We start from the raw sequence: 18,380 nt of genomic DNA on the forward strand, positions 1-18,380 counted from the left end.
AGCTGACAAAGGGGATGCATTTCTCAATTTCCAAATGCCGAATTGGCCCTCCCTGTTCCTGCAATAAGCCAAATCTCCATTCAACACCTCATTTCGCCCAAAACAACTCTCTACCGGGTATCCCGCAGCAAATAAACACAAAACTAAACCGTCTTTCCGACATCCTTAACCGTGCTCGCCGCATCAACCTCCTCGTCATCCTGGCTGCCACTCCGATCATCATATGCCAGGCGCAGATCCACAATCTCGTCCCCGACCTCCATCCACTTATCGCTCGTCGCCGGGATCGGGAACACCCTGCATAGGCCCCAATACACACCCGCTGACACGCCAAACCCACAGAAGAAGTTGAGGTTGTACAAGTACGTCGCGCCGATCGGGACAGTGGTAGCCCCAACGGCACCCACAAACCCCACCACATTAATGAGAATGCCCGCAATGTACGCCGCGTAGGCACGCCAATGCCAGCCGGCAGTGAAGTAGTACGGCCCGGAGCGGCGCGCATCATACAGCTCCTTGACCTCGAGAAAGCCGCGGCGGACGAGGTAGTAGTCGGCGATCATGACGCCGGCGATGGACGACAAGAAGACGCTGTAGGCGGACAGGTAGGTGGTGAACATGTTACTGGAGGTGAGCAGGTTGTAGGGGCACATGGCTAGGCCGACGGCGGCGCAGATGTAGCCGCCGCGGCGGATGTTGAGCCAGCGCGGCAGGAGGGCGGTCATGTCGGTGCCGGCCGAGACCGAGTTGGCCGCGATGTTGGTGCCGAGCTGGGCGAGGGAGAAGGCGGCCGCGATGACGAAGACGCCGAAACGCTGCGCGGAGCCGCCGTCGTTGATGAAGCGCTCGAGGAGGTCGAGCGGGTCCCAGATGGGCTCGCCGCCGTAGATGACGGTCGAGGATGAGGATACGATGATGCCGATGAAGGAGGTCATGCCGAAGCCGATGGGGATGGTGAAAAGCTGCGACCAGAGCGCGTCGCGCGGCTTGCCGGCGAACCGGGAGAAGTCCGGGTCGTTGACGATGAGGGTGGCGAAGTTGGCGATGGAGCTCATGATACCCTTGACAAACTCCCACGCGAGTTCGCTCCCCTCCTTCGTTGCGGGCTGACGCATGATGGGACCGATGCCGCCGGCGCGGACGACGGACCAGATGAGGAAGGCGATGCCGGCGCAGGGGACGAAGTACGCCTTGACTGTGAAGAGATGGCGGATCTGGTGGACCGGAAACCAGATGGCGGGGAGGGAGCAAAACCAGAAGATGAAGAAAGAGGCATAGTCTGCAGTGGTTGTGCCGGAGCCCTCGGCGAATGTGTTTGGAATGGTCTCACGGTCCTGGTTCAAAGGTCAGGATTGGAATTGGGGTCGGGAAGTCGGTCGGTTGAAGACTTACCCAGCTCTTCCAGATGGATCGGATCATCAGATACACGCAGTGGCCCCCGATATAAGACTGCACCCCATACCAAACACATGCTGTCCCCTTGTTAGCTAACCCCGACACATAAGCTCTAAGATGTGTGCAGTACGCACCCATTGCAGCGCGGTTAAAGACCGGCCACAGGCTGCCCCAGATACCGAACGACGCGCGGCTCGCAACGGGGAACCCGATATGGTAGGTGGCACCAATGCGACCGGTCAAGCAGATGAAGCAGCCGGAGATGGCATAGCCGATCCAAACGCAGAGCCACGACTGCCACCACGACAGGCCGCCGACGATCATGGACGACGAGATCATCCAGGTGTTGATGTTGAACGAGTCGGCGATCCAGAAGCCAACGAAGTTCCAGGGTCCCCACTGGCGCCGCTCGGGCTCGACGGGCTTGAGGTCGTGGTTCGTCAACTGGCGAGGTCAGCGGACCGAAACGCGGGAAAAACGGGATTGCGCCCAGCACAACGGCGAGGGGGGTTGAGGAGGGACTCGTTGGTTCTACGCCGTCCCTCCCCTCCCGTCCCCTTCCCCCCTCGGCGCGCCGTGGGTTCAGGTAAGAGTCAGGTTCCGCACCATCAACTGGGCGGTGGTTAAGCCCGGTTCCGACTCGACGACTGCCTTGTCGGCCAGGCGTCGGAAGACACCCGGCTTGCCCGACATGGTTGCGGTGCTGTGATGAGCGATGGCTGTTGTCGTTAAAAGGGAAAGATAATGATGGACAAGATAAAGTTTTGGGGTTCAATGAGTATAAGAAAGCTACACTAGAAGTTGCCTCAGCCCAAAGTGAGCCTGAGGTTGTCGATCAATGGGTCGTGACTGCCCGTAGGTTGCTGTGGCTGGGCTGAACTGAGACACTCGGAGGGGTCCGCCGACTGGTTTAGTTCAAGTTAAGGTTTGAAATGATCGATCTGGGTCCTCGTTCTGCTTGGATAAATCCTGTCGGCCCCTTCAAAGCAGTCTGAGTCTTGTTGGACAACCCTGCAAGATGACGCAACGGCGCACGTGAAGGTGGGATTTGGGATGAAGCGATGGCTTCCAGTATTCTCGGTCGTGTATTGAACGGGACACCGAGGTGTGGATGGAACTCCACTGGGAAAGGAAGGGGTAAATTAAGTTCGGACGAACGGTGAAAAGACGTGGTGTGGTTGATGGTGCAGTAGATCAATTAATGAAGGGTCAACGACAAGACGACTCCACGTATATACCGGCCTCCCGGCTTCACGCTGGATGCACTGGCTTGCCATCAGCTCTCCAACACGGTGGTATCGCCTCCCATTGGGGTTTGGGCCGTTGTTCTATCTCGGTCTGAGGGGCGCGCTTATCAGCTTCCCCTCAGTCTCCCATTTTGCCCAGAACAGGGACCCATCTTTTCCCCCACGACATGCCAGGGAACAATCCCAGAATGGCCAAAAATCCCCGCGTTCCAGTGCTTCCAAGAATAAGTGTCCGAGGTAGTCCGAAGCATCAAGCCCTCAGGGCGTCGAGACATCAAAACGCCCTCCCACCTGAAGGACGTCAGAGTGTTCAAAATACAAGAATCGTACATCCGCCTCCGCGACGTTGGATATCTTGGCTGGATGTGCCGATGTGGTGGAGACCTTTCTTGGCACAAAAACAAAGTTCCCGAGCAGGGCTGGCAGCACGTGCCCACACGGCTTTCTTCTGATTTTCCCGTTACCCCAGACCCCACAAGTCGTGGAAGCCACCAAAAGATTCCGTCATCAGGTTTTCTGCGTTGAAGACAAGAACAGCATGGGGATTTCCAACAGGCCATCGTTTCCATAAAAATCATCGTTTTTCATGTCTCTATTTCAGAATTTTCCGCTCTCCTTTTTGCTTCACCTTTACCCAGACTGACAGGGGTAAAGCTCCTCATCTGCCTGCTCGCGACGCTATCTTGGTCCTTGTGCGATAAGCAGGATAAGCTATCGGAATCGTGTGGTTTTGCAAAACCTTTACTCGATAAAGTTGGGTCAGGCTTTTGGAAACCCTTCGCCGCGAGTCTGGGCAATCCGGCCCATTAGTGTAGTAGTGTAGAACCCCGGTGCGAATACGGGCCTTGCTTAAACCCGACCGATAACCTAATTTTCGCCCGCACGTGGGATTTCAGTGTTCTCGCCCAAGACAAGAAGGCCTTCACCCCGCATCCATCGAGATCAGCAAGAACTGACCCACTTCATTTGTTCACAAAGGATGTCTCAAAACCTCCATAACTAAACAGCAACAACTTCTTCCAAAATCAAGCCGTCACTGCGAGCCTGGAGCCCCAAGATATTACCTACACTTTCAACAACGCGCCTGCAGGCTGGAGAGGGTAACTTGGACACTGCCGTTGCAAAGCATACCATACAAATCCGGCCTTGTATCATCTGAGCCTCGTACTCCCCCAGCTTCATCCACGAGTGACCAGGCTTATAAGGACATGTGACCCGCAAGCCATCTCACCACATAAACCGCGTCCCCTTTTTTCCCTTTTTTTTTTCTCACTTTCCCATTCTTTTTTCCTTTGCCGAAACCCCGTCTTCCAGCTTTCTGGCTCTCAAAAAGGTCGACAACAGAACTCACTGCATGTGGCCACAAAAACGTCGTGGAGGGCTGCTCTCAACAACCGTTCCGGTATGCCGCATGAAGTACCTCCCAGGCATCGCTCTTCAGCAGATTACGTGACAGGTACGAAGGTGCGATTATATCCGGAGCTCTTTCGTAGGTCTCCCCGGCGCCACATCTGTGTCGACATCTCGGGCCGGGCCGCGGGACGAGCACGTGAAATCTCGAGCATGCTGGTGTTCCTGCGCTGTGGGCCGGCTGAAGACATGCCAGTAAGACGGAGCAATATGCGGCCCCGATGCCAGGGACTCCGCGGACCTCATTGGTGGTACGCCTAATGTAACCTTGGGGTTCGTCCACTTTAAACGGGCAACTCCCCCTGACCACGCCAGGATCGCGAAAAATCATGGTGATCTTGACGCGAAATGGTGGACCTCACGATTTCAGAGACCTCGGGTCTCATTGCCGCAGCCGTTTTTCTTGGTATGGCCTCCTCGCACTTCGTATTTCGTATTGTCGTGTTGTTCTCCCTGAGCCTATGTGCAGTGCCCTGCTAACAACCCCCACCAGTCCAAGTACTTCTATCGCTGATTTTCCCTGCTGCGCTGGTCGGATTTGTTGATGAACGAAACACCGCTGTCACTTGGTCTGTTCTCGGTCGGTCCTTGCAGTCTTCCCCTTGGCCAACGCTTCTACAAACCGACGCAGCGGCGCGACATGGAGTCCTTCGCCGCGTTAGCAACGGACTGCTTTTCCAGACAGTCGTCGTTCTGTTGATCTCAGTCGCCGCTATCGTCACTCCTCTCGGCCTGTATCAGACGGTTGAACCAGGCGACCCCTCGTTGGAGACGTTCCAGTTTGTCAAAGACAAATCTTCCTTTGGCTATGCCACCCCCGATCAGGTCACCGGGCCATTCACCAGGAGCTGTGGCTTAGACACATGTCCCGGATCCTGGGTGAACCGCACCTGTGTGCAGCAGGGACTCCTCCAGAACTGCAGCGAGGTTGTCTACGGCCGTGCTATCCCTGACCTCTGGAGGTCCACGTTGCGAGAGGGAGCCGAGCAAGTAGATCAGTCGGTATCAAGCATTTTCGACATCCAGTGGAGGAGCCGATATAACGCATCGGACGCGTTAGGCGAGTCGGGGTGGTATCTGAAATCAGGATATCGTCAGGTTGACATATTGATCCTCGATTCCACCATACAGCTCGTCGACGGCCTCATCGTCGACACCAAGAATGGGGGCATTGGCTTCCGAAACCACACCGCACCGGCTGCCTTTCACGAGTATGGCACCACCTGGAGCGAGGATATCCTTTTCATCGAGCCAGAAGCCCAGTGTGTGGATTTGAACGTCACCTTTGACTTCGAGCTGTCCCAAAATCAGACCGGACGACTTACACCAAGAAAGTTGGCTCTCGTGGATCACGGTGGTTTCTCCGCCCTGTCTCGCACGAGCCCAGACTTGACAATCCCCAAAGACGGCAACGGTCAGGATCAGCTAGACCTCAGAGAAAGGGCATACAAGGCTGCCTGGGCAAACAACTTCCTCACCCTGGCCACCTTCAACGCCACCGACCCCGATGCAGACAATATCACGCGGCTTGACGTGACTCCTGGGATGAAGTTCTTCGCTGACGAGGACGATTCTTCGGTTGCAAACCACACTTCACTCGGATTCAGGATTGATAACAACGTCTTCGCCGTCGACTATCAATCTATTAGATCTACGCTGGACTTTGGAGACTATTTGCGGTTCGAGTCAGCCGATTCAACCAACGGATCAGAGCCAACCCGAAATCCATGGATGATTGGCGAACCACAGTTCAACCTCGTTTGTACGTACCATCCCATTCCGTATCACCACCCACGATGACCCCCTCTATTCCACCACTAACCCACCACCAGCCGAGATCTGCGCCGGCGGCGACCACGACAACCCCGCCAACATCAACAGCAGCCTCGTCGGTTGCGGGCTCGTGTACGGCTCCGCGCGCCGCACTGACGGCGGCTCCGACCTCAGCCCGGACCCCGGCTCGCAATGGTCCCTCCCCGCCTTCAGCTGCGCGGCCTCGGTGCGCGCCACCATCCGCACCGTGACCTTCCAGCACAACGGCACGGGCCTCGCCGCCCTTCACGTCCTCTCCGCCGCGCCCAAAACCTACCCCTCCCCCGCCGACCACCCGCACTGGGCCGTCGAGAACATGGGCCCGACCAACCTCTGGAACGCCCAACCCCTCTGGGGCATCCTGCCACCTTCGCAGTCCGCCCCGCCCCCGACTCTCAACCTCACCACCGTCCGCCAGCCGACCCTCCGCCTACCGGGGATCGTCACGGCGGAGTCGGCCCTCTCCGGCGGGGATTACGTCTCGGCCAAGCAGGGGCAGAACCTGCCCGGCGTCGATTTCTACGTGCGCGCGCTGCAGAATGTGTTTGGCATACGCCGGCCGGGGGCCGTCGGGTATGAGGGGTATGCGGATTATTCGGGGCAGTCGAGCCTGGCGCTGTATCGGAAGTGGCAGGGCTTGAGTGGGAGTGCCGAGGGGGTGGCCGAGGTGGTGCGGTTGGTGTGGACGGATATTGCGGCGAATGCGGTGGTGGGGACCAAGGGGTGGGGGTTAGATGATCCGGTCGCGGCGGGGCGGGTTGCGGGTGGTGGTGTGGTGACCCAGAAGAGGGATGGTGCTGGCGGGAAGGTCAATGATAAGGTGTTGGTGACGGTGTATCGTCGAAGGGTGCGGTATCGGCTGCCGTATATGGTGCCGGCGGCCGTGGTGTTGGCGTTGGCGATAGTTGTGTTGGGGACGTGGTTGGTGCTGTTGGTCATGGGGCGGACGGGGCCGGCTAAAATGCGCCGGTTGTTGGATGCCACCTCCCCGGGAAGAATTCTAGGCGGGTTCCTTTGGCCGAACAAGGCCGCGACGCTCAGGGGTACGGATGAGTGGGTCAAGACGGTTGGGACTAGGGTTGTCATTGTTGGTTCGGGTCCCGGGGATGCGGTTGCAGCTGCGGCGAAGCAGGGAGAGGCAGATCGGGATCAGGAGGGCCAGGTTGTGGGCGAGGAGTCGATTCAGTTGATTGAGAAGAATAAACCCGTAGTGGCCACGGGTTGGTAGTTGAGTGGGGTTTAAGGTAGCTATGTACATGTACGTACTCCTACAAGGAATCCACATCACCACAGGCCCGGGACTCCTATCTACACAATCCAACTCCCGTACTGTTAACCCGAAGCGATTGAAACCGAAAGTTTTTTAGAACACAAAGTTTGACAGTAATACAGCTACCTAGTGGACCGCAACTCAGCCAGTCGAGGCTACCTAGAGGAGAAACACCACCAAAGCGACCAGTCCCATCGCAAGTCCCGGTCCCGACATTAGGCCCGCACCAGAAGTCGTCGTGGTCGACTCGGGAGCATCAGTGGCGCTGGTTGGTGCCGAAGTTGGTGCTTCCGTGACTGCGTTCGTGGCGGTTGTGGTCGGCGTCTGCGCAGGGCTGGGCGTAGTAGTAGCCGTGGAAGCCCAGGGGTGGGTTGTCGATGCATCCTGCACGCCCAGTTAGTCGAAATAATGCGTGGAAGGTTAGCAGCGCGTACAAAAAGCTCGCAACAGCCCTCCTGGTCGCAAATGGTGCCGTCAGTGCAACAGAACTGGTTCTTGTCGTTGTAACAGCCGAAGCTGGGGAATTCCCCGGAGCACCAGTGCAGCGGGATTTGCGCACGCTGGCAGCAATCTTCGCCGGGCTCCCCGCGAGTGCATGAAAACCACGAGATATCCGTTGCCGTCGGCGCGGGGGCAGCGGTCACGTTGGGAACACCAGACGTGCCAGTCTCTCCTGGTCCGTCCTACCGCCAGGGTGTTAGTTGAATAGCTTGAAATCGACCAGGTCACCAATGGGCCTCATCTACATACCCAGTCAGTGCAGCAACTGTTATCCTTCGCCACACAGAGCCCTGCAATTGGTAGTTAGTAACATTCCCGTATATATCAAGAAGGAACAAGGAAGACACTAACGGGCATTGTGGCAGCATTGCTGGTATATTTCGGGGTTGAAACAGCCTATCTTGTCGCATACCACGTAGCCATCGCCGAAGCACCCATGGCAGGTGCTACGAGTAGTGCAGTCATTGAATTGGCGGCCGAGAAGCCCTGGCACCGGCGAAAAGCCGGAGTCGATGCCAGGGATGAGCTGCTGCCCCGCCGCGTGGGCGGCCCTGGCTGCGACGAGGGATAAGACGGCGGATTGGCGCATTTTGGCGTAAGTCCGCTGATCAAAAGCTCTCTGGATGAGGTGAGAGAGATGGATCGACACACGCGAACAGTTTCTCAGGGGTTAAACGCGTTGTCGGACAAGAATCCCCCCGAGGCTGACCTTTCAGCCACGATGTAACGCTGAGCGCGACAGAGCAACCTTCCCACACTAACCCAAGATAGCTAGAAACAGATGAAGAAATATAACTAACTATCAAGAGAGAGAAACAGTCAAATGCTCTTACAAGCAACGCAAAACTACCACCCTTCGCGATCGTTTGAACAAATGCACGGGTGTTTCTAAACGAAAAATACCAGAACATTACACGAGTTAGACGACTAGACCCCACAACCGGACACACCCCACAATCGGACACTTGGCGCCACCATCACCACCAGGCTCAACAGCGTCTACCTCATCCATTTCTTAAGCAATATACATACAAACTTGATGATTCTATTCCTCTTCTACCTGGCGAATAGTCTCTAAGCCACGTACAATTATTTCTTCGGCTTCCTTGACTTCTTGACTGTCCTGTTGTGTCTTCTTCTTTTTCTTCTTAGGAGACTTCATCGAATCCTCCTTCGCCTGGATAATATCCTCTATCCTTGTAAATTTATCATTGGCATTCTCTTTGACCCTCTTACGGCCCTGTGGCTCGTGAGACTCTAATTCCTTCGTCAAGTGGTCGACCTGGGCCTTCAAAGATGCCATCTCGGCATTCTTAGCATCCAAAGCCTTGCCTGCCTTGGCCAACAGAGTCCTTGTCAGCCGTCCACTAGCTTCCATACCCTCACTTACACCCTGCTGGTGCGTACGGATGTCCTGGCTCTTTTGAGGTGTCCAGAACTCAGTCCTAGGCTCAGGGGGTGGTGTTTTCGGCCGTACAGGGAGGGCCTGGCTTTCCAGGACTGCCTCGGGGTCATCCAGCACTTTGGATGGGTCTAGGGGCCAAATACCGGTGTTTCTGAACCCAGAGATAATATTCCTAGCTGACATTCCAAGCTTGGATGTATCTCTATAGCAATGGAGGAACCGTCGCTTGTTTATAGCAGCTGATGCCGTGAAGCTTGCGAGCGCCTTGGTAGCTTGCCGGAAATAGCTTTTCAGTGCTGAGAAAACACTGCGGTCGAGAAGCTGGGTCTTGTGGGAGGTATGAGCAGGTAGATAGACCAGCTGAACCTTATTTAGCCAAGCTGTGGCCATGAAGTCACCGGTTGTGTGGCTAGAGTGTTCGTCGAGGATGAGTAACCTCCACTCGTCACCTTGAGGCTGAGTTTGTGGTAGATACACCTCTTTCAGCCACTTCAAGGCAATCTGGCTATTGCTCCAGCCTGTGAGACTGTAGTCAAACTTCCAGTCCAGGAAGTCTACCTCTAGCTCGGCTTTGGGAGGGAACCATTGTCCCTGAAGGGAGGCACCGGTAAAGACTATAGTTGGCGAGAGTCGGACCCCCTCTACAGTACCACACTCAATGACAGTAACCCACGTCGTTGTGTCAGAGCTAGTTGTGTAAGCTCTACGTGTGAGGGAACTGCCAATAACCGTGCCAGCCGTGGTTTCCATCTCCTGCATGCCATGCTCGTCGACGTTGGCTATATTCGCGGGTATGATATTCTTGTCGCGGATGTGGAACTCCAGCCTCCTATAGAAAGCTTGGTAGGCTTCCCGTGTAGAGTCTTTCGTACGAGAGCTTTCCAACAAAGCTGATTTCTTAGTTTTGACAGCATTGTGGCGGCGTAGGAAGCGGTCGATCCATCTGGCACCCAGGGGCTGACGATCACCTCCTTCAGCCAAGATGGCCTGCGCGAAACCTACGACCTGGCTACGGCTAGGAGCCCTTCCAGACTTTTCTTCATTAAGGCACCAGTCGACCACAAACTCTTCTTGCACAGGGCTGAGCCGTTGATTGTGGGTTTTGGCTTGTCTTTGTGGTTGTGAGCCATGGAGTCGGTCTGACAGCGTGGAAGAGGGAACGCTGTATTTCTCAGCCGCAGAACGTATGGAACAAAGACCCTGTTGAATATTCGTTATAGCCAATTGAATAAGCTCTTCGCGGATAGTAGCCATGCTAAATTTAGCCTAGAATTGTACGAGTTGTGTAAAGTTGAAGTTGGTGATGTCCGAAATGGCGGTCTGGAGCTAAGTGTCCGGTTGTGGGGTGCGTCCGGTTGTGGGGTCCAGTCGTCTAGCACAAAGAGTACAACCCGGGACACCCTGTATTTGGGGAGGTGTCATATGGTATAGAGGGTGCCCTGGGCCCTGGCCTTTGCCGGGCAATTTGCTCAGTGCGACAGGAGGACATCAACTCCGAGGCTCCAACGACTCGTAACTTTACTGGGCTCCCTGATGATTATCAGATTATCGGGTCAGGGCTAATGATTTCAGTTCCTAGACATCATTTCCAAGAATTTCCTTGTCGTCTCTCAGACGCCGGTGAAGTTATCGGAGACCTCAAAACGGAAACGGGCTCCCGCTGGGAGACCTGTCGGAACGGCATGCTCGTATACGCCACTACCACCACCTCCGACAGAAGTTAAACTCGAAATTTTGTAGAACCGAACGGATGTTGAAACCAGCGTACTTAACTCTCCAAGGACCCCTTTTAGGTATAATACAATGTCTGTGTTCCAGGCCCTGGCAGATGTTGGTGTTGGAAGTTGTGGCACTTGGCACTCGGACATTCGGTTGCAGAACATGTATGGCTGCCCAACGTGGGCGCAATGTGGTGGATTCGCCATATAGAACCTTCTTGCGGATACCAGTGTCAGAAGTTGTGGCACTTGAAACACGGAAGCCTGGTTGCCGATGGGCTTATGTTAGATGGTTTCCAGGGGTTGAACAAGAGGCTATAAAAGGAGGTCAGGGCGGTGCCCGCCACGGAGGACGAAGACAGAACAACCTTCAATTGATGACTTCTGGGATGCTCCGAGTATCCCAACCCACTGTTGTAAGCTTCAAAACATTTCGTGTGATAACCGTGGAATCGTGGCTGTTGGTCTTCCAACAGTTGGATGGAACACTGTAGTTTGATATGGAAGTACACTCCCGTCACCTAAGGAAGAACATGTGCCAATGACCCCATCTCATGATATCCAGCTTCAATTCTCAGTGTTGAGCTTTGCTACCTAGCTTACCTGCCCCTTCAATTACAAAGTACCTCCCTACCTAGATAGACACCTAGGTAACGAAGCGCCACTGGATCGCACCGCACACTTCCGTTTCTCGTTGCAACCACATCATCTACAGGCAGACATATGTACCTGTCACAACATTTCAGCCCGTGATATCAATGTTAACTTGTGGCTTGGCATTTCTTGGCCCCAAACTTTATCTAGACCGACCTAGAGCCTAATGGATAGCAGTGACATTTGAACCTTAGCCTTTCACCTCATGCATGTATTGCGGAACGCATCATTGGAAATGTCCGCATTAGATGGATGTGAACAGAATTCCTTCCTTCGTCCCTTCTTCTGTTTTATTGCCTATTGTGCAGACTCAACCGTTTCCTCATATCCGTCGTTTAGGCCAAGCGGGCAAGTTCTCAATCAGAAAGGAGAGCAACATCTTCCGGATTCTTCCTCACAGATCCCGGTTGGCCGGTTCTTGGGTCCATCCCTGCCATGCAACCCTGCTGCTACAATCTGCAGGTTGTTCAGAGCCTGCAGCAGATCACAAGATAAAAAAAAGGACAGAACCATCTTTCAAACCTTCGGGGGGGGGGGTTATTATTACGTGCAACCCACAAGACGGGATGTAAGTGGGGGCACGCCGGCATGGATCTTCTCTTTCACCCTCTCGGTTTTTTTTTTTTGATTGCCCCCAAAGGTGCACCATTGTCCCGGGATGCATCCATCTTCCAGGGCCCGTGTGAAGTTGGGGAAGGTGGGAAAGAAGAGGATGATAACGCAATATCACGCACTCAACTGGGATTAACCGGGACGCCACATGGAAAGGGCCCGAAGGGGAGATAGGTAACCAACCGATTTACCAACATCTGCAACACCGTAGGGGACCGTCAAACTGCATGCCCAAAGTAACCCCTCCTTCGAAATATACGGTTGGGGGGGCCCCGGACAGCAGCATTTGCCGCCTCCAGGGACAGCATCCGTATAAAGCACATGCCTCATTAGGAAGGTCGTCTCAAGCAGACTGGTCAGGGCCACCCCGTTGCAACCGGCATTCACGAATGACAATCAAAAGCGACGCAGTAACACAACTTTTGGCCCGGATTGCACCACCCTAGAGACGGACGGGAGAATGACCGTCTCAGTCAGAGCACGGGGGTTTCCGAGTTTATAATGCACAATTCATATATCTCCTGGCTAGAAGCATGGTGTTCCAGAATTACGGATTGCGACCTTGTCTCGTCCATCTCTGCATGCCCTGTCCAAACCGCCCGTCGCTCTCAAAGCGCTCAAGAACAGCCGCACGATGACGGCCCTTGAGACCGCCACGACCATCGTCGAGGTCCCTCGCCCTGAGGAGTCCCGCGACACTCGTGACAAACCGCATCTCGCCATCGACGACGAAAAGAAATCCAAGGCTGGCTCTGCCGAGTCTCCCGAGATTGCACCAGTCCCCCCGGCGTACGACAATGACAGCAGTCAGGAAAAGGAGGACGGTAGCGAGGATGTGATCATCATCACGGGAGCCGATGCGGCCACTCATCTTCTCCCGCTGCGTGATGACCACGACCCTTCGTTAACCTTCCGCGGTCTTTTTCTGGCCACTGGCTTGTCCGCCTTTCAGGCTGTCATGTACCAGATCTACACGGTAAGTGCCTTTCCAAAGAATTCTGGTGCTCTGATGGGATTCAACACGCCCGCACATATCTGACGTTACCATCCAGTTCAAACCAACCCAAATTACCATCCAAGGTACATTTATCGTTCTCATTGCTTACTTTATTGGCGAAGCCTGGGCCAATGTCCTCCCTCGTGGTGATAAATTGACTGCTCGCTGGAGAGCGCGAGGCGGCCAGGGGAAGCTCCCATTCTGGATCACCGTCGCAAACTTCATCAACCCCGGGCCTTGGAGGTTGAAGGAACACGCCATTTGCGCCATCACAGCCACGTCGGCGTCCAACGCATCCGCGAGCATCATGGTCTTTGCCGTTCAAGATCTGTTTTACGACTTGCCCCTCAGTGGCACTACCGTCATTCTGACCGTCATCTCCATCGGTTTGTTCGGGTATGGCCTCTGCGGAATCTTGCGGCCCATCGCCGTCTGGCACGTCGACGCCGTTTACTGGGGCACGCTACCGACTGTCAAGACGCTCCAGGGGCTCCACTGGCAACACGTCAAGGACTCCAAACCTCTCCGCTGGTTCTGGTACAGCTTTACGGGCATGTTCTTCTACGAGTTCTTCCCTGCTTATATCTGGCCATGGCTCAACGCTGTCTCCATCCCATGCCTTGCCGCTATGAAGGCGACTGGCCCGAAGGCGGCAATCCTCACCAACCTCTTCGGAGGCTCCCTCAATAACGAGGGCCTGGGACTCTTCTCGCTATCGTTTGACTGGCAATATGTAAGGCTAGTAGTGTCAAACATCCGGGAGAAGATGCTGACAAACGACCCTAGATTACCTCCTTCAATACTGCACTCCCGCTTTCGCTGCAGGTCCATGTAGTGATCGGCTATCTTATCTGCTTTGCTGCCATGCTCGGTATCTACTATAACAATGCATGGGAGGCTAAATCGCAGCCCTTCATGTCGACGCGGCTTCGGTCGCAGGACGGCTCGACCTATCCCATCACCGAAGTCTTTACTGGGGGCGTGCTCAACAAAGAGGCCTTAGAGAAATATGGTATCCCTCGCCTCACGGGGACTTTTGCGTACGCCATGTTTATGGCCAACGCCGCTGTGAGTCAATCTCCCTAACGGGCCCTATGGCCCTGTCCGAGTCGGTAACGCCCAATATCTCGCTTGCAATGGCTCACCGTATCCCAGATTGGCGCTCTCGTTGCCCACTGCATTCTCTTCTGGGGCGGGGACGTGGTCAAGGCATTCAAAAGCGCAAAGGCCGGGAGGCACGACGATCGCCACCACGCACACATGATGGAGCACTACAAGGAGGTTCCGTGGTGGTGGTATATTTCTGTGCTGGTCTTTAGTTTCATCCTCGGTCTCATCGTCGTCACCACCCAGAACGTCACCTTGCCAGCCTGGGCTTACATCGTGTCCCTTCTATTGGGCATTTTTATTGCCCCATTTGTGAGGATTGTATTCGAATCAGAATGGGGTGGGATTACTAACCGTTTCTGCAGAGCACCCTTTTGTACTCCCGCTACGGCAATGGCATCGCTACGAATAACCTCTCCAAAATGTTGGCAGGTTTGATTCTCCCCGAGCGCCCCGTTGGCAACATGTACTTTGCCGCTTGGTCGCACAATGTGATTTCCAACACCGTCAACCTGTCCAATGACTTGAAGATGGGTGAATACCGTACGTCTTCCGAGTCGACTATTAGATATATCAACAAAGCTAACCCGGTCACAGTTAAAATCCCCCCTCGCGTCATGTTCCTCACCCAGATCTACGGTACCATTCTAGGCGGGTTTGTCAGCTACGCCGTGATGATTTCCATCGTCGGTGGGAACCGCGACCTCCTTGCCCTCACCGACGGGAACAGCTCTTGGAGCGGCGCCACCGCCCAGGCGTACAATACCAACGCCACTTCGTGGGCTCTGGCCAAGTACCTGTACGCCGACGGGGCGTTGTACGAGATGGTGCCAATCGGTATAGCCATTGGGTTTGGTATTGTCGTCATCCACCGGGTGATTGCACATGTGAGTAACCCCCTTTTTTGAACCAAAACACCCACCATTCCACACCCCAGCCTACCTAGCATACAACCCCCTTTCACCCACACTCCCAACACCCCCGAACCCAACTAACCACCACCCACCCCCCTCCCCCCACAACCACAGTTCATCCCGCGCATCCGCACGCTCTCCCTCTACGACATCAACATGCCGCAGCTCCTCCAGTACGCGGGCTACATCCCCTACAACGCGTCGCAGACGTGCGTGCTGCTCAGCCAGGTGCTGGCGGGCTTCTTCGTGCAGCTGTACCTGCGCAACCGGCGGCCGCGCGTCTTTCGCGACTATTCGTACCTGGTGACCGGCGCCTTCGACGGCGCCAGCCTCGCCGCCCTCTTCATCCTGTCCTTTGCCGTGTTCGGCGCGGGGGGCCCGTCGGTGCCGTTCCCCAAGTGGTGGGGGAATAATGTGGAGGGGTATTATGATCTTTGTCCGGTGGCCGAATGAATGGGGGGCGGTGGGTACATGTACATGTGGGTATGGAGGGAGAGGGGGTCGGGAGGAGGGAGCGAGGTCGATCGATAACATATACGTACAGCCCATGTCATGGGCCCATGGCCGGCGTGCACGGTTGCTCTTTTGCGGAACACCCTGTCGGTGTGTATTGTTGGTCGTGAGGGTGGCGGCGCTTGAGCATCGATAGCTAAACTACGAGCTGGGATTCGAGGTGCTGGGAAGGTGTCTGTTTAACCTCTCCATACTCAAGCCCAGGTTGCCGGCTCTGCCACGAGATCCTAATGTGGGGCCATTTGTGTGAGATCTGCAATTTTCCGAACAGGGGTGGGCGAGAAATAAAAATAGCTAACTATTCGATTGGTCAAAAATCAATATTCTTATTGATGACTAATCGACTATTTTCAATAGTTATTCGAAAGTATTTTTGGGCCCGTGCTCCGTGACCCCGCTCATCAACATTCCCAGCAGCCCAAAGGTAACTTAGTAGTTGGGGGGGAAAATGTCTTTCCTTTCTGAAGATTCTTTGGTCTCCAAGGACACATCGATCAGAGCAAGTCAAACTGCAAAAGACCACAGTCGACCGCCTCGAGCAGATGAGCCAACACACAAGGGCAAAAATCGGATGCTCTATTGCAAATATTGCCCTTCTTACGGCGCTCAGAACACCTCCAACTTCAAACAACACCTTCTCTCCAAACATGGCATTGTTCTCGGTGCCGCCCGAGCGGTTGATTCACTGAGCAGCTTTACATTGCAAAATATCTACAACCAGGCATCAATCACAAATGAAAACTCTGAGCTAGACACTCGAATTCTCAAGAAGGCTCTCAACAAAGAGGCCATCACCGAGGCAATCATCACTCTCATTGTGGTGCACAGCCTCCCCTTCCGACTCGTCGAAAGCTCAGAGTTCCATGCCCTTTGCAAAGCACTCAATCCAACGGCGTCAAATGAGATTATCTCTTCGCATTTTGGAATTAAAAGCCAAATCGAAAAGTCATGGCTCTCACATAAAGACCTTGTGCGGAAAAGGCTTCAGTCATCTCTATCAACAATCCATATCTCTCTCGACGTTTGGACTTCTCCAAATAGGAAGCTGTTCCTTGGAATTTGTGCTCAATTTGTGGATCGCGAAACGGAGAAGCTTTCCAAGACATTGATCGGACTTCCTTCGATTTCTTCACATCACGCCGACTCTCAATGCAAAGCTCTCTTTTCGGTTCTCAAAGATTATGGGATTAATCAAAAACTCGGCGCAATCATCGGCGATAATGCCTCCTCAAACGACAAGCTTTGTCGATTACTTGGCTCCATTCTTGAGGAGGAAGGGTCAACATGGGTGGCATCAGCTAATCGGATTCGGTGCAATGGCCATGTTATCAACTTGGCAGTTCAAGCCTTTCTCTTCCAAGAACTGAAAGAAGGAATGGAGGAAGAGGATGAAGAAGAGGATCCCCTAGAGAAGAGAAAGATTTCCCTTCGAAACTTTGGCCCTCTTGGCAAGCTTCACAACATTGTCGTTCACAACCGTGGTTCCCCTAGTCGAGCTCGGCAGTTTATGGAACTCGCCACTCGCAATATCCCCCTCGACAATAGCACCAGGTGGAATAGCTGGTACGAAATGCTCAAGGTCGCCATTTGAGAAGGAGTCAGCTATTGACTCTTACTCAAGAATCTGGTACGATGATCTCCAGAATGACTTCTTATCCCCACAAGACTGGGAAACCCTTTCGATTAGTCCTCTCATTCTTGGAGCCATTCTACCGCGCTACCAAGGAGACGGAAGGAGATCTTGCAACCATTGACCGAGTTCTTTTCACCATGGATATTCTGGTTCAGCACTTCAAGAAGAGTCTTGACACTTTCGAAGCGAACACTTTCTTCTTCCCTCGGGTTCAAAGGAGCTGGGCAGCCTTCGACAAATACTGCCTGAAGACCGAGGACTCGCCATATTACGCAGCGGCCATTATTCTGCACCCTTCTCGGCGAATTGGGTATCTCAAACACAATTGGGATAAGAAATGGGTGCGACCAGCCGTCCAAGCTGTCAAAACAATATGGGATCACTTCAAGAACCATGATTTCATCCCATCATTGGCTCCACCTTTTGAAGAAGCGACAGAAGATCTTGACGACTACGACATCTTCGCTCGGAATCTCGCGAACTTCCCACAGCCGCACAGCAAAGATGATCTCGAAGAATATATATCGGAACATGCAATCCCTATTGACAAGTCAGCATTGTCCTGGTGGTTGGATTCTCAGCAACGGAAACGTTGGCCAAGGCTCTCACAATTCGCGATCAATATTTTATCAATCCCAGCGATGAGCGCAGAGCCCGAGCGGGTGTTTTCTGGGGCTCGCCGTACGATATCTTGGGAAAAAATGCAACTGGGGGAAGGGACTATTGAGATATTTGAGTGTTTGAAGCATTGGAAGAGGTCAGGATTGATTGGGGAGTTTGCAGGAATTGGAAATATTGACGATGACTAAGCAGTGTGAGATATTTTCCACATTTTGAATCAATATTCGATTGCTCTACATTTCCTCATTATACAAGCAGCTAAAAGACGAGCACCCTCACTTGGCTATAACAGGGTTTTCGGATGACACCAACCTTCTAGTATTTGGTCGAAACCCCGAAGCCAATGTCCGGCAACTACCTTTCCAGCCATAACACCACAACGCCGCAATACTTACGGGGAGACGGGGGCTAGCGATTTGTAAAACAAGTCATGACGATGGGCCGCAGAGTGTACAGAATCACATGAAATACTTTTGCTTGTAAGAGTCGACACTGCCTACGTATTAGTTGCGGTAAAACTTCAAACCGGGAGTGGGTCAAACTGTGGCGGGCGTTGCTGGAATTGAAGCGA

The 18,380-nt window shown here is 54.0% G+C and overlaps 4 protein-coding genes across 4 annotated transcripts; 2 read left to right on the forward strand and 2 right to left on the reverse strand.

Annotated features, from left to right (window-relative positions):
• Positions 1 to 143: 143 nt before the first annotated feature.
• Positions 144 to 2,088, reverse strand: CHGG_04006 (uncharacterized protein; the record flags this gene model as incomplete). The annotated part of the gene is made up of 4 exons (XM_001223219.1): positions 144 to 1,334; positions 1,393 to 1,472; positions 1,530 to 1,839; positions 2,002 to 2,088. 4 exons carry the CDS (start codon positions 2,086 to 2,088, stop codon positions 144 to 146), a joined length of 1,668 nt encoding a protein of 555 aa, XP_001223220.1.
• Positions 2,089 to 4,400: 2,312 nt separating this feature from the next.
• Positions 4,401 to 7,092, forward strand: CHGG_04007 (uncharacterized protein; the record flags this gene model as incomplete). Its single annotated transcript, XM_001223220.1, has 3 exons — positions 4,401 to 4,458; positions 4,546 to 5,814; positions 5,885 to 7,092. The coding sequence occupies 3 exons, from the start codon at positions 4,401 to 4,403 to the stop codon at positions 7,090 to 7,092; spliced, it is 2,535 nt and encodes an 844-aa protein (XP_001223221.1).
• Positions 7,093 to 7,293: 201 nt separating this feature from the next.
• CHGG_04008 (uncharacterized protein) lies at positions 7,294 to 10,294 on the reverse strand (the record flags this gene model as incomplete). Its single annotated transcript, XM_001223221.1, has 8 exons — positions 7,294 to 7,518; positions 7,569 to 7,817; positions 7,885 to 7,925; positions 7,987 to 8,254; positions 8,398 to 8,406; positions 8,469 to 8,523; positions 8,586 to 8,638; positions 8,723 to 10,294. 8 exons carry the CDS (start codon positions 10,292 to 10,294, stop codon positions 7,294 to 7,296), a joined length of 2,472 nt encoding a protein of 823 aa, XP_001223222.1.
• Positions 10,295 to 12,658: 2,364 nt separating this feature from the next.
• On the forward strand, positions 12,659 to 15,495 carry CHGG_04009 (uncharacterized protein; the record flags this gene model as incomplete). Its single annotated transcript, XM_001223222.1, has 6 exons — positions 12,659 to 13,000; positions 13,077 to 13,754; positions 13,808 to 14,089; positions 14,494 to 14,671; positions 14,726 to 15,015; positions 15,157 to 15,495. The coding sequence occupies 6 exons, from the start codon at positions 12,659 to 12,661 to the stop codon at positions 15,493 to 15,495; spliced, it is 2,109 nt and encodes a 702-aa protein (XP_001223223.1).
• Positions 15,496 to 18,380: the final 2,885 nt, after the last annotated feature.

This window comes from Chaetomium globosum, genomic scaffold, assembly GCF_000143365.1.
Source record: "Chaetomium globosum CBS 148.51 scaffold_4 genomic scaffold, whole genome shotgun sequence".
Lineage (NCBI taxonomy): Eukaryota > Fungi > Ascomycota > Sordariomycetes > Sordariales > Chaetomiaceae > Chaetomium > Chaetomium globosum.